Source organism: Pipistrellus hanaki (genome assembly GCF_964339955.1).
Source record: "Pipistrellus hanaki genome assembly, chromosome: 2".
NCBI classification, from domain to species: Eukaryota; Metazoa; Chordata; class Mammalia; order Chiroptera; family Vespertilionidae; genus Pipistrellus; species Pipistrellus hanaki.
Genome location: NC_140504.1, coordinates 188295478 through 188309590, shown reverse-complemented (window position 1 = coordinate 188309590; position 14113 = coordinate 188295478). Strand labels below are relative to the sequence as shown.

The window sequence follows — 14113 nt, the reverse complement described above, 5'->3', positions numbered from 1 at the left end:
TTGAAATTTTTACCATTCAAGGAGTTTTGTAAAGATCGAAACAAAAAGTAATCAGATGGTGCAAGGTCAGGACTATATGGTGGATGTGGCAAAACATCCCAACCAAGCTCCATTAATTTTTGCCGAGTGACCAAAGTTGTGTGTGGCCTTGCATTGTCATGATGGAATACAACACCTTTTCGATTTGTCAATTCAGGCCGCTTTTCTTCAACTGCATTGTTTAATTTCGTTAGTTGTTCAATGTAGACATCAGAATTGATCGTTCGGTTGGGTGGTAAGAGTTCAAAGTAGACAATTCCTTTGTAATCCCACCAAACTGATAACAAAACCTTCTTTTGATGAATATCAGCTTTTGATGTTGTTTGAGTTGGTTCACCTGGCCTGCTCCACGATCTTTTCCGCTTGATATTGTTGTAAACAACCCATTTTTCATCGCCAGTTATCAGTCGTTTTAAAAATGGATCATTTTCATTACGTTTCTTTAGCAAATCACAGCTGCTAATGCGTTGCGTTAACTGTGATTCTTTCAGTTCGTGAGGAACCCATGTATCGAGTTTTTAAACATAACCAAGTTGTTTTAAGTGATTTTCACTGCATGTATGTGATACATGAAGCTTCTCTGCAATCTCACGTGTTGTACTGTGACAGTCCGAATTGATTATTGCTTTGATTAGGGCGTCATCAACTTCAACTGGACGACCAGAGCGTTTTTCATCTTTGAGTGAAAAATCACCAGAACGAAATTTGGCAAACCAATTTTGACACTGCCGTTCTTTTAAGGCTTCGTCACCATAAACAGCACATAACTTTTTATGAGCTTGCGATGCGTTTTTCCCTTTGAGGAAATAAAAAAGCAAAATATGACGAAAATGTTCCTTTTGATTTTCCATTTTTTAACGAACGCCAAACGAAAACTACAAAACAGATCAAAAAACTTTTTTTACTGATTAACAGCTGAATAGCCAACTATCAAATAACAAAATGTGTTTTACATTTGTACTACGTCTGCAAACCTAAAAATTCAACTGAAGCCATATGTGTGTGAAACCCGCAATTACTTAGTTGCCGACCCAATATAACCAATTCTTCAGTGTTATTTCTTACTTTAATAGTGGCTGCACATTTTAATTTCTGACTTCTCACAATTTTCAATTAAGTTAGCCAAGGGAAATTTCAGTGTTATCCTTTTAGTATGTAGGAATTCTAAATCTTTCACTTTTTATGACTTCTAGCTGACATAATGCTTTTATAGTGCGTATTATACTGCCCAGTGTGAGATACTGTCTAGATTCAATTGGGAGGTTGAAACAATAGTAAGCAGTTAAATTTAGAGATCAGTAGCTTTTTTTAAAATTTATTAAATAAATTGATTTTTTTACAGAGAGGAAGGGAGAGGGATAGATAGTTAGAAACATTGATCAGCTGCCTCCTGCACTCCCCCGACTGGGGATGTGCCTGCAACCAAGATACATGCCCTTGACTGGAACCCAACCTGGGACCCTTCAGTCTGCAGGCTCTATCCACTGAGCCAAACTGGTTAGGGCAAAAGATCAGTAGCTTTTAATGGTATCTTAGACTTTTTAACATTTTTGTGAATAAAAAATTATGAGAGCAATGGTATATTAGAGAAAACTTGGGGAAAATAGAGAAAATAAAATGACCCATATCTCATGATATGTAAGGGATTTTGTTTTATGTGTGACCCTGGAAGCAATCTATATTTGCAAAAGAAAAAAAAAGTTACTTTAAAATTTTATATTTTTATAAGCCTTTAAATTTTATTCAGTATTTTTGTAGCTGTATTGAGGTATAATACAATAGAATTAATTCATTTTGAGTGTTCAGTTTGATAATTTTGCTGATTATATAATTATGTAACCTCTACCATAATCAAGATATATCACCTAAAAACTTTCTTGTGCCCCTTCCTTGGGAATTACAGATCTGCTTTCTGTCACTGTAGGTTTGCTTTTCTAAAGTTTCATATGAATGGAATCATACAATATGCAGTCTTTTCACTTTGCATAATGTTTTTGAGCTTTATATGTGCTGTTTATCAGTAGCTTATTTTTTATTGGTGAGTAGTATTTCATTCTATGAATATAGCAAAGTTTATCATTTATGAGTTGATTGATATTTGGGTTCCACTTTTAAGCTATTACGAATAATGGTGTTATGAACATTTGTATGGACATATTTTATATCTCTTCAGTAAATAACTTGGAGTGGGTAAGCCTTTAGTCCTTTGGTTAATATTGGCTGTTTAACTTAGGCTGACAAGACTTTAATTCAAATCAGCCTCATTTTAAACAGCAGTTATAAATTTAATGTATTCAGTTTTCTATTTTTAATAATTTAGAGTGCTTGACCTGACAAGTGAAACGTTCCCAACTTTTTACATACAGTACTTTAATAAACCTGGTAACTTGTGATTTTCTGTACTAAATTATCTTAAACTGTTTTCTTTATAGCTATCATAAAATTCTTAACATTTTCAACAAAGAAATTCAAGGTTTAAGATCAGTTACTCAATTATACATTTTATGCTGGGATCAGCCAAAACTGGTTTGGCTCAGTGGATAGAGCGTCAGCCTGCGGACTGAAAGGTCCCAGGTTTGATTCCGGTCAAGGGCATGTACCTTGGTTGTGGACACATCCCTAGTAGGAGGTGTGCAGGAGGTTGCTGATTTATGTTTCTCTTTCATCTATGTTTCTGTCTCTCTGTCCCTCTGCCTTCTTCTCTGTAAAAAAAACAATAAAATATATATTAAAAAAAAATCTGGGATCAGAATCATGTTCTTTAGTATGGCATGTTATTTAAAATGTTATAGACATGAGTGTTAACTATAAATAAGGATAAGTTATTCCTAAATGTAACTGAAAATGAACAATAACAGTATTTGATTAATTTTACCTCTATATTAGATTCTGAATCTTTCTGGGAGTAAAAAGACATGCATTAAGGAATAATTTTACCATCCCAGGCAAAGTAGGGGCGGGGAGCTTCTATTTCAACTGGTTGAGGTCACTGTAAGTCAGAGGTCTTTTGAGAAGCTCTGGAGATCTGAGGCTGAGGCGTCCAGGGTGAGTTTCCTATCTTTGACAACCTTGAGGAGACTCCATTTCCTTCTTCAAAGGCCTTAATCTCAGAGTCCCTTTTCCTTGTCAAGTCATGACATTAACTCAGTTTTCTTCCAAAGCTTTCATCCCCATTGAGGTGGTGGCTGACGTTAACTGTTTAGTTGCATTTAATCTGCTGACTGTGTCATTTTGTTCTGAATTCTTTTTATAGCCTTCCTATCTCACGTTTGGCTGCAACTATTATGGTTATAGTTAAATAATGTTATTAAGCCCAGAGATGGGCTTCTCCCTCTGTTAAGGCCTTATTTCTGTCTCTGCTTTTGGTCCCAACAGTAAATTATTGCTAGTGAGTTCCTCAATTATTGTGTTTTTTGTTTCTGCAAATGCTTTACTATTGTGTATATATTTTTATATTTAGTTTTGTTAATTTAATATGTTTGCTTAACATACTCTTTCCCATGCTGTAGAATCATTACCCCAAAGCCAGTTGCTTTGTATGTCAAAATTTAAATGTTATTCTTTTTTTTTCTTTTTTTTAAAATATATTTTATTGATTTTGTACAGACAGGAAGGGAGATAGAGAGTCAGAAACATCGATGAGAGAGAGTCATTAGCTGCCTCTTTCACACTCCCTACTGGGGATATGCCTGCAACCAAGGCACATGCCCTTGACCGGAATCGAACCCGGGACCCTTCAGTCTCCAAGCCGACGCTCTATCCATTGAGCCAAACCGGTCTTGGCTAAATGTTATTCTTTTCTAAAAATATTTTTTATTGATGTCAGAGAGAGGAAGGGAGATAGAAACATCAATAATGAGAAGGAATAATTGATTGGCTGCCTCCTGCACACCCCACACTGGGGATCAAGCCTGCAACCTGGGCATGTGCCCCTGACTGGGAATATAACTGTGGCCTCCTGGTTTCTTGGTTAACATTTACCCACTGAGCCACACCAGCTGGGCTTATTATCACGTTTTTGATAGCTACTCTAAATTCTTATATTCTCTCTCAGTGGTGGACCCCCCCCCCCCCCCCCGCAAAAAAAAAAAATACACACACACACACACACACACACACACACACAAAATATTTAACTTGTCTTTCCTGACCTTTAAAAATTTTTTATTAAGTGTATAGAGTTCAGTGTCATTAAATACCTCTTTTTATTTATTTTTATTTTTTTATTTTTATTTTTTTAAAAATATATATTTTATTGATTTTTTACAGAGAGGGAGGGAGAGAGACAGAGAGCTAGAAACGTCAATGAGAGAGAAACATCGACCGGCTGCCTCCTGCACACCCCCTACCGAGGATGTGCCCGCAACCAATGTACATGCCCCTGACCGGAATCGAACCTGGGACCTTTCAGTCCGCAGACCGACGCTCTACCACTGAGCCAAACCGGCTTTGGCTAAATATCTCTTTTTAATACATAGGATTGCTATAGCTCAGTTTTGAAATTAGAGTGTTAAATCCTTCCCCTATAACTCCTCCCTTCTCCTCACAGTTTGGAAGTGTGTGTGGCTATTTAAAAACTCATTTTATCTGAAAATAATTGCAAGCCTACAGAATAGTCGCAAGAATAGTTCCAGGAGCTTCCATAGACCCTTTAATCGGATTTTCCAATTGTTAACATTTTGCTCTATTTGCTTTACTATTCTTTTAAAAAAAATACTTTTCGTTGATTTTAGAGAGGAAGGCAGGTGTGGAGAGAAAGAGAGACAGACAGACAGACAGACATCAATGATAAGATAGAATCATTGATTGGCTGCCTCCTATACACTCCTACTAGAGATGGAACCTGAAATTCTGGGCATGTGCTCTGACTGGGGATTGAACTGTGACCTCCTGGTTCATAGGTCAACATTCAACAACTGAGCCATGCCAGCTGGCTGGGCTTTTTTATGACATTTTAAAAATGACATTATTTTAATACAGGTCCATCCTCTCTTCCTCCTTCCCTTATAAAATGTTCCTCATTTTGAGTTTGGTGTGTGTTTCCTCATGATTAGACTCATGAGGAAACACAGACCAAACTATGCTATTTGTTTGGAATATCACATTAGTGCTGTCTTTTTAAAGATATAAATCTGGAGGCGCATGATCTTCATCTGTCACTCACTGGTGATGGTCATTTTCCTCACTCAGTCAAGATGGTGTCTGATTTTTTCGCAGTTAGTTTACATACCCTCCTCTGTGGCTCTTTTAGACCATGCAGATATTATTCTTTTCACCAGAATTTCTCCCCATGGATTTAGCATCCATAGAGTATTGTTTTTTACCCCTAGGCATTCTCGGTTTCAGATACTGGTTTTATTTGCACATGTTAACTAATGAGAACTTGCTTTGGTAGTCATGAATGGGCAATGGATATTGTAAGTTGGGTTTCACTGAGATTTTTGTTTCCTTTAGATCAATTGTTGCTCTGTTGACTAATGAGTTTGCCGACCAATGGGATAGGGGTTTAATCAACAACAGTCTGTAATTATTGGAATTGAGAGTCTAGGTCAGTGGTTGGCAAACTCATTAGTCAACAGAACGGCAAACTGCGGCTCGTGAGCCTTGTGTGGCTCTATAGCTGCAGTTTGCCAATCACTGCCTTAGATGGTTTCAGTGTAATCATTTCTTAACCAGATCTGAGTAGGAGTAATTTTTAACCATTTCTGTAGCAACAGTTTAATGTGTTAAGTACACTGTTGGATTGCTAATGGTCACAAAGATTTAAAACCTTAAACTGGTAATAATGCAAATAATATTCTAATGGCTTGGAATATTAAGTAGAATTAGCACAGTGAGAATTTTCTCCAATATTACCGATATATATAAAAGCCTAAGTGACCATCTGACCAGCCAGTTGGTAGCTATGATGCACAGTGACTACCAGGTGTAGACGCCCTCTGAGCCACTGCACTGCCCTAGGTGCGGCTGGCCAGGGCTGGACCGTAGAGGGGGCGGGGAGTTGGCTCCAGGGCATGTCTGACCCATCTTACTCAGTCCCGCCCCGCTGGCCACATTCTAATTAATTTCCTTTCTATGTGCATGAATCCGTGCACTGGGGCACTAGTATTATATAAAGCCATACATTTTATTAGGTAAGTTGCTTTCTTGTTAACAATCATTGTACTGTTAGCTGCATACTTAATTTGTTGACTGGTAATTTTAATACAATGAGGATACCAACATTGAGTTGATGATTTCTCCAATTCTTTTCCTTCCTTAGGGCAAGAGGATTATGACAGATTACGACCACTGAGTTATCCACAAACAGATGTATTTCTAGTCTGTTTTTCAGTGGTCTCTCCATCCTCATTTGAAAATGTGAAAGAAAAGGTGAGTTGGTCAGGTATCCTTGTCCTGAAAAATGTTGTCACAGAACTTCTATTGACTTGAAAATAGATCTAGAGACTTGTGGGTTAACGAAGGTGTAATTTTTAAAATACCTTTCCTCTAGTGGGTGCCCGAGATAACTCATCACTGTCCAAAGACTCCTTTCTTGCTTGTTGGGACCCAAATTGATCTCAGAGATGACCCCTCTACGATTGAGAAACTTGCCAAGAACAAACAGAAACCTATCACTCCAGAGACTGCTGAAAAGCTGGCCCGTGACCTGAAGGCTGTCAAGTATGTGGAGTGTTCTGCTCTCACACAGGTGAGGACTTGCGGAACCCGATTTTTAATTGCAGCTGAATAGTTTCTTCGAGCGTTAACAATTCAGGGGTTGTTCCTAAAAGTGGTCAAGAAGGCTGCCTAGGAAGACTATGATCAGCCTCATAGTGTATATATCTTTTTCTGGATGTCTGTATTTAGGGAGAAATTATTAGTCTCTAAGTAAAGCTCTTGTGTTGGTGAGCTTCCATGTTGTGCTGAGTCTTTTGTAGTGGTCAGGGATTGTGTTTAAAAAATTACAGGAAGGTCCAGGTAAGCACAAATTTACACTCCCCCCCCCACACACACACTTTAAATTTTTATCTAAATAGTACTGACCTTTTTTGTCTATTCTATTCTGACAATTGATGCTATACTGTTTCTGGGATAGGGAATTAGTCATAATAGAGACTTTCATGTCAGAGAAAGTTGCCATGGCTGTTTCTTAAGCATCTTATATGTATAGTGTCTCTACAGTTTTGGGAGGCATTCCTTCTTTATGTGGCCCTCTTTCCTCTGACTCTTTCTGAATGATTTAATTGGAACTCTTCTCATAGCTCGATGGGAAATGTCAGCTTCTGAGGACAGAGAACAGTGCTAGAGTATGTAGACTGAGAGTTGTAACTGACCCGTGGTTTCATTTTTTTGATTTGCATGCTTATTGCAAATGATTCTCCATCTGGGGGCAAAGGAAAGGATTATGGAACTAATTCTCACAGAACTCTTATTTTACTAGTTACTGGTGGCTTTGACTTTTGAACAATGGACAAAAACATGCCCAAGTAAATTAGGGCAGGTTTGAAGGGAAGAGATTATTTTAGTTACATTAATCTTGATTATATTGTATATATAGTAAGATAAATGGCATATGCATATTGTGCATATATTTGGTATTTAGTATGTGGGGCCTAGACATAACTCAGTAATCTTCTGTTTAGCACTAGGTTGGATAAAGATAAAATTTTCATGTTTATCTGGATATTACACAGGATAATTTTAAGGCCTAATATTCTCCCAAACACAGTTCTCTTTGGCAATTTAGTTGTATTATAAAAGCAGATATTTAAAACTAAATAAGATTTTTCATCTTATCACACACAGCACTTACTGAGAGTTTTAAAAAATGCCTGATGCTTCTGTGTTTTGATACCATCCTCAGAAAAGTGTTTGTTGGGGAAGGTTATGTGTGGAACGTGTGTGCCAGATTATAATTAATTATGTGCGTCTTTTGCATACCCCTCTTCTCTAGATATGAGTCGTTTTGGGGAGGTAAATGGAGGCAAGTAGGCTAAGTGGATCCAATTTTAGGTTACTGGTGAAGCTTATTTTAGAGAATTGGATGCTTCTAGATGTGACTTTTTTATTTTTTACGGGTTTACATAGTAAGTCATTTTGCAGAGAATAACAATTTGAAAAGGTCTTAGCAACTGTGTTTTTCTTACCAGATTTTTATGTTGGAGAAATTAAAAGAGAAGATAGAAAATAGGGTCCGTGGTTATGTTTGGGAGCTAGAACTTTTAGGTCTATAAATTGTTGATTTCTCTAAAAGTAAACTATATAATCTGATAGTTTGTGGGTAAAAGTGAAGATTAGTTTTGTTTTGTAGGGAATTAGTTGATTTTTGCTAATAAACAACAAGATTTCCTTCTTATTAAGGAATGCTCTAGTTTCTGATTGCTGTTCTCCACTTTTTTTTCCTTATAGAATGTATTTCACTTTCCATTCTCCCTTCTTCTTTTCATATTTGACTACTAGAACTTGCTTCTAGATGTGTAGAAAGAATTTCAGAGGATCTTTAATTTTTGTTTAGCATTTCTACTTTGTAAAAGATATGGAAAGAAGAAAGCTTTTTAACTGCTTTGCTTCTTTTAAGTACTTATTGTTATTTCTGATTTACTTTGTACCTAATAGAATGCGTAGTGCTAGTCCTCTGGGATGTATTGGTGGGGCTATGGTGGGAATAGGGTAGGGGTGGGAATATCTGGGGTAGCCTGGGGCTGGTACTTGTTATTGGAACTGTATTCTGGAACTTTTGCAAATTTTTTATTTGGGATCAAACTGAAATAGCGAACATGTGAAACTTCTTTGGGTGGTAAACCTTTGGCTTCAGATTTAGGTGAGTTTAAGTGAGTCTGTAGACCTGGGCCCAAGGTACCAGTACTACTGAATCACTGGCACGTTGGAGTTCTGCCTGAGGTGTAAGTTTATTTATGCATCTTAATTTCTGTAGATCTGAGAATATTCTGTTTTCACTCCATGCTTTTATGCGCTGATACTCATGCAGACACCTTAAAGCATTGGACTGCTTGCTAAAACTCATTCTAAGACCCCATTCTTTGTTTTTCTATAACTTGGGTGGTGGTTACTTGCTCTGATAACATTACTGAATAACTGAAGTGTTTGCTGTTTCTAGAGTCTGTTCTTTAAATTTTCCCCAGTTGGTACTGTTGAACAATTAACACTCTTTTTAAATGTCTGAACCTTTTTGTTCTGGGAAACTGGTTGACTTTGAGATCCTGATTAATTCCATCCAGCTATGTCATTGAATCTAGAAACATGTAGCATGCCTGTTAGTCTGCTATTTGTGTACTTCAGTTATTCAGGGGCTGAATTCACAGAATTCTGAAATTTAATAGATTTCAAAATGTGTGTGCCATTCTTCTCAATAGAAATACTGGGGAATTTATAAGGCTTACTTACACAATGTATCTTGTGTTTGCATATCCATTTTCCTCTCCTGGTATTATTTTCATTAAAATGTAATATTAGATTGTCAACACATGGCATTTTCATAAAAATTGCTTTCTTATTCAGTTAACCTTTTTGAAGTAAGAAGTTTCTGTTCAGTTAACTTACTTGCCCAGTAATGGGCTTAAGTCTTGCATTCTGGCATTTATTTTTCTTAAGGCACGTTGCTTCTGTGAATCCAGCCCATTTAATCCAGACTGCTATTGTATCTGCTAGTCTTTCTAACCTCTAACCTGGCTGCTATTCTCTCTCCTCCCCTCTGTCTTGTAGAGAGGTCTGAAGAATGTGTTTGATGAGGCTATCCTAGCTGCCCTCGAGCCTCCGGAAACTCAACCCAAAAGGAAGTGCTGTATATTCTAAACTGTTTCTCCTTCCCCTCTTTGCTGCTGCTTCCTGTCTCACTACTGTAGAAAGATCATTTAAAAACAAAGGAATAAAACCATCCTGTTTGAAAGCCTCTGTGTCTTTTTACTCACCACCTTAGAGCAACCTCTGTATTAGTTTTTGACCAAGAATGCAATATCTTACAGAATATTTTGTGTGATGAGTAGTCAAGTTGCTGCTTGAGTTGTCTGATGCTCAGAGCTTTTTGGTTTGGATTACTATTGCAAAAGGGAACTTGGTCTAGCATTAAGAATGTCCTCTTGGAGAAAATAATAGTTTAACACTTCCAGATCTTAGTTCTAGATGGAGAGAATAATACAAACATCATTTTATTCTTATGATCAATTGTTAATTGTAAATGCATGACAAACTTTATGGAAAAAGGGTGACTTGCTAGTAGAGTGTAATGGGGAAGGGACAATTTTTTTTCCTGGTTTTCCTTTGTGCAGTGAAATTTTGTGTTGCTCTTGCTTTGGTTGTCTGTGCTGTAGTGGAGTATTTGTCAGTCTGGGTGGGAAAGATATTGATGTATCTGCTACTGCTTTATGAGATTATTTGTTACATTATCTTTTAAGAATAGCATCCATTTTAACAGTTGACTTAAGGTTTATGCTGCCACCTTTATATTTTCTTCTGATTTTATCCTTGTGAGGGAAACATACAATTGTGGTTACCTTCAAATTTTGAAATTAAAGATATACAATTGTTTGTATAAATGCCTGATGAAGCTTTATTCCTGTTGCACTGACTGGCTCTAGTTTTATATATGTATCAGGTACCCACATTTTTGCTTCCTTGAATCCCCTTGGCTCTGTAATTGGTGGGATAAAGGGAGTTCAGAGTGAATATCTTTGCAGCCACTGTAATCGCTCTCTCCATCTTTGCCTGTGCCTTCATGTAACAAGGATGCCACTGCCTGGTGCCCATCCTCCCATATCCAGCTGTTTCATTTGAATGCAGGGCTGCTTCACTTGTTTTTATGTAAAATGTCTCAGCAGCACATTACAAAACGCATATTGAATGAGCAAATGACACGTGTGCTTGTTTGCTTCTTGTGACATACATTGGTCTGCAAAACGCTTTCTCAAAGGACCACTGTCTCACTCATGAATATCTGCTCCTCTGACTTGCTGGATCCTTCCAGGGCCCTGCCTGGACAAAACTTGGTGAAGTGAGATGATTGTTTTGAGATCCAGGATTGTTTTTAACGTTTTGTTCTTTGCCAACTTTTGGGATTTGAATGTTTTTAGTTTGAACTTCTACTTTCTTATACTGAAAATCAGACTGCCCATTTTTTTTCTTTCTACCCCTTTCAGAAAGGCCTAAAGAATGTATTTGACGAAGCAATATTGGCTGCCCTGGAGCCTCCAGAACCGAAGAAGAGCCGCAGGTGTGTGCTGCTATGAACATCTCTCCAGAGCCCTTTCTGCACAGCTGGTTTCGGCATCATACTAAAAGCAATGTTTAAATCAAACTAAAGATTAAAAATTAAAATTCGTTTTTGCAATAATGACAAATGCCCTGCACCTACCCATATGCACTCGTGTGAAACAAGGCCCATAGATATGGTCCCTTTCCCCCCCTCAATACTAGTTAATTTGAGTAATTGTGTATTGTCAGAAAAGTGATCAGAACTAGTTTTTGTTTTGTTTTTTCTTTTGTTTAAAAGCAAGGCATGCTTGTGATGACTCTGTAACAGACTAATTCGGGTTGTTGAAGCTGCTCCCAGGTTCCACTCTGGAGAGTGATCTGAGACATCTAGTATTTTTTTTTTTTTTTTTTTTTTTTTTTTTTTTGTGGTGGGAGGGGAGGGGTGTGTATGTGGAGTTTGTTTTTATTTAGTCATTTTTTAAAAATCCTTTAACCTTTGGACAGCCCTTTAGGTGAGGAGGATGGAGTGATTCCACATTCCACTTCCTAGATCTAGTTTAGAGAACACGTTCCCCACCGGTGCTCTTAGGAAGGAGTACAGTAAATGCCTCGTTTAATAACATACTCCTTTTTGAAAGTTGCCTTTTCTCTCCACCCTCGAGTAGGTTCAGTATTTGATGAAACTCATGCAAGTGGGTGGGACCTGTCTTGCCCCTCCTTGTCTAGGATGCACTCTGAACGGGACTGACTTTCAAGGAAATTGGTTAGCCGTTTGCTGATTTTTTTTAAGTTAATGTCTAACTTCTTTCACTGATGAATGAAGAAAAGTATTGCACCTTTTGAAATATACCAAATGGATTAAGTACATAATTTAAAAAAAAACATTTTTTCCTTGTCAGTCATTGTCTTACATGCTTAGCATAGATGTGCAGCTCAATAGTGTATGAAACGGTTCCTAGAACACAGCTGAAGACCTGGTATATATGCGGGGTGCTAGAAGACAGATGTCTGTGGAATGATTCACATCCTCTTCAAGTTAGGAGGATGGAGACCTGCTTCATTAAGAAGCTAGGGGTGGGGTGGGAGTGGGGAGAACATTTAACAACATGGGGACCAGTCAGGGGAATCCCCTTATTTCTGTTTTGCATGGGGAACCCTAGAGCAGCCAGTCGAGGCTCTCTAGTTTAATAAAAACCATGGAGAGAGTCTTATGAAGACTCTTCATAAGTGTTAATAGGGATTTTATCAGTTTATTTTGGTTGCAGTTCCCAACATTTAAAAAAAAATGTTTAGGTAATACTCTCCACCTTCCCCAAATCCTAATTCTTGTAGTTTCATTAGTGTTGAACCAATGCTTTCTCATGTCTCAATTCTTTGTATATGCATTCTTTTCAGATGTATTAAACAAACAAAAAACCCTTCACAAGCCAGCCTGGGGGTTGTTATTTTCCCTCCGCCTCCTTTTTAGATATTTAGCAGTGGGAACTTAACTTACTCTTATTAATATCAATTTCTAACATTTTGGGCTAAGATTTTAAAAGCTTTATTTCATTTTTGGCATTCAGTTTGAGATAATGCTTTTTACTCCATGTTCTCAGGCTTGTGTCTTCTCCCCTGAGTTTGGCATGTAGCCTACAAACTCCTATTCAGTACCAAGTCGGTTCCTAACAGGCCTTTGTGAGGAGTGTTTAGGAAGCTCACCGCTCATGTTGTGGGAAGGAAGCACACCTCTAATTCATGGGTTAGTTGGGAAGCAGCCAGTTCCTCCAAGTTTTGTGTATCTGTGCTTTTTAAACTTTGCTGCTTACTGTAGTGCAGCTTGAGCAATGGGTTATTTAAAAGCTTTCCAGGTATTTCCAAAATGGCAGCCAAGTTTGAGAACTGCCGCGGGGTGGTTAACCCAAACTGTTTCTCTCAGATTCTAGATTCTGTGCTGTGAATCTGAATATGGGACACATTTTCTTTAGGTGGCTAGAACGATTCATTTACATTCAGAGTATAATACTGATCTGTCTGAGAATTTTAAAAACTAAGAACTGTTAATCCAGTTATTAAGGTTGGTATAGCATAGATTGTTTTGATAGTTTTTTTTTTTTTAAACAGGGAGTCTGTTTGGCTTGATTCCATACTGGCCTAGAACCAAGCTGGGTTGGTTGGGAAGGGGTTAAGAAGAGGCAGATCTAAGCTTTACTATTTTACCAATGTGTCTTATTACTTATTCTTTTTGATTGTACTAGAAGAGGTACCTGGATTGACTCTGTGGAGCAGGTACTATGTATCCCTAGTTTTTAGTACAGTGGCATATAGATCCATTCTGATTATTGCTATATCCCTGGCCTAGAGCAGTGCTTGACACATGAGATGGCTCTAAAAATAATCATTGGATGGGTATATGATACCAAGAATGAATAAATGAAATAAGGCAGGTCACATGATTGTGTCGAATTATGCACACATCAGAAAAACAATAGTGACAGAAGATTGATGCTAACATTGTTTTCTAATTTTTCAGTTTCACTTTCATATATTAGAAGAATATGGGAGGCAAATAGATGAAGCTAACATTATTTTCTACTTAAATATTATTCTCTATTTGACTTAAGAAATGTGTCTGTAATCTTGGCTTAGTGAGTGATACTGCCCAGGTTGGAAAAGGGTTATTTTAAACAGTCCTTAGTAGCCTTAGCATGTGACAAAACTTAAATTATTTAGGCTAATATATCACTGGTTTTCTAAAATAATGTGTTTTACTGAAGGTCTTAGTAATAGGTTCTGTAGTTTGTTACAGTTGCATTCTTTGATCTGGATTTTATATCAGTAGGAAAGAATATTCTAACGGGAAGAAAGGATTGTGGTATGAAAGGAATAATTGCAGTATTTCTTT

The 14113-nt window shown here is 37.4% G+C and overlaps 1 protein-coding gene across 2 annotated transcripts in view; it reads left to right on the top strand.

Annotated features, from left to right (window-relative positions):
• Positions 1-12659, top strand: part of CDC42 (cell division cycle 42) — a 38174-nt gene extending 25515 nt beyond the window's left edge. Inside the window, exons 4-6 of one of the 2 annotated variants that reach the window (XM_084875158.1) lie at positions 6302-6411; positions 6533-6730; positions 11175-12659. In XM_084875158.1, the coding sequence (XP_084731284.1) occupies positions 6302-6411; positions 6533-6730; positions 11175-11264 (398 nt within the window). In that variant the 3' untranslated portion in view covers positions 11265-12659. Of the gene's footprint in view, positions 1-6301; positions 6412-6532; positions 6731-9744; positions 10575-11174 lie in introns of those variants that run through there. The other variant, XM_084875159.1, reaches the window with a different exon arrangement.
• The last annotated feature ends 1454 nt before the right edge of the window (positions 12660-14113 follow it).